At 36.9% G+C, this 1,088-nt stretch overlaps 1 protein-coding gene across 1 annotated transcript; it reads left to right on the top strand.

Moving 5' to 3' along the window:
- The first annotated feature begins 179 nt into the window (after window positions 1–179).
- On the top strand, window positions 180–1,006 carry LOC117102166. Its single transcript, XM_033242372.1, has 2 exons — window positions 180–422; window positions 786–1,006. The coding sequence occupies exons 1-2, from the start codon at window positions 209–211 to the stop codon at window positions 989–991; spliced, it is 420 nt and encodes a 139-aa protein (XP_033098263.1). The 5' UTR covers window positions 180–208; the 3' UTR covers window positions 992–1,006.
- The last annotated feature ends 82 nt before the right edge of the window (window positions 1,007–1,088 follow it).

The raw sequence follows: 1,088 nt of genomic DNA, 5'->3' as shown, positions 1-1,088 counted from the left end.
CCATTATTTTCGAAGGGGTGTTCCGTTTTGGGAACAATGGCAATTAGTCGGTTATCCAGGTAAGTATCTCACTCATAGACTACCAACATCACGATTGATTTGTGTAATTTACTAGTTATCTATTTTGTATAGATATGGATATTTAAAATTTTGACCTTTATTTGCTTTTTTGTAGTTCATTATACAAAAGATCCTGAAACCACTTGTCATGACACTCTCATCACTGGTGCTAAGCTTTCCAGGGGGTGGTCACTCTCGATCGGTCATCTGTTTCAAGTTAGTAGATCTAATCATCTGCATCGCTGCAAGGATTGGGCGTGAGATGGCGCGAGATAATATGATCTCACTGCTACAGCAGTTCTTTCTGTGCTTCAGTCTTATCCATGAAAATGGAACAGACTTGGTGGCCATGAGACAACGAGGTATCGTATTAGTTTGAACCATTTGTAACTGCCTGTCAAATTTGGTCATGTGATTATTTTGGCTAGCCTGCCTTTATTCTTGACATAAATGCTTTCAGCATGCTTTTCATACGTGTGTTTGTGAAAAATGCATTGACGTCATTATTACATGCGTATTTCAATCAAGTAGGATATACTAGCTAGCTGTCATGTTCCAAAAATGAATGTCCGTTATTCAAATTATTTGTCGAAAGCCTGAATGACCCAACATTTTTGAAAATCTGTGTTTGCCTTTTTTTTGGAAAAAATATACTTTTTTAACCAAGACCAATTAAAATACTTGTATGATGTAATTTTTGTCATAATTTTACTTTGAATACAAAGCATATGACCGCCATGCGAGTCTCACACTCAGTACTGACAGTGAAGACATGTATTGCGAGATTAAAATGGACAGCTATACACGGTCTTACAAAATAGGCACGCCAACCAAACTTGAGAACCTCAAAGGGGAGGAGGAACTCACTCCAGCTTCCAATTCAAACCCAAGCGCAGCATCCGAGCAGAGTAATAACTATTGTAAGTTATGATTAAAATTTTCTTTCATTTTGGTCAAACAAATCATTAGAAACAATCTTGGTATGAATAATGTAGTCTATTTGTGTGTATTTACAACTGGATAAACCG

The sequence above is a fragment of the Anneissia japonica genome, unplaced genomic scaffold (assembly GCF_011630105.1).
Source record: "Anneissia japonica isolate Jap-2015-1 unplaced genomic scaffold, ASM1163010v1 scaffold194568_len1297_cov152, whole genome shotgun sequence".
Lineage (NCBI taxonomy): Eukaryota > Metazoa > Echinodermata > Crinoidea > Comatulida > Comatulidae > Anneissia > Anneissia japonica.
This window is presented reverse-complemented; position numbering and strand designations above follow the sequence as displayed.

What these genes read in the sequence shown, in the direction of transcription:
- LOC117102166 (XM_033242372.1), top strand. Translation starts at nt 209, where the DNA reads ATGACACTCTCATCACTGGTGCTAAGCTTTCCAGGGGGTGGTCACTCT. An exon ending in GGTGGCCATGAGACAACGAG is followed by an intron (nt 423 to 785) that starts GTATCGTATTAG and finishes TTGAATACAAAG; the next exon opens with CATATGACCGCCATGCGAGT.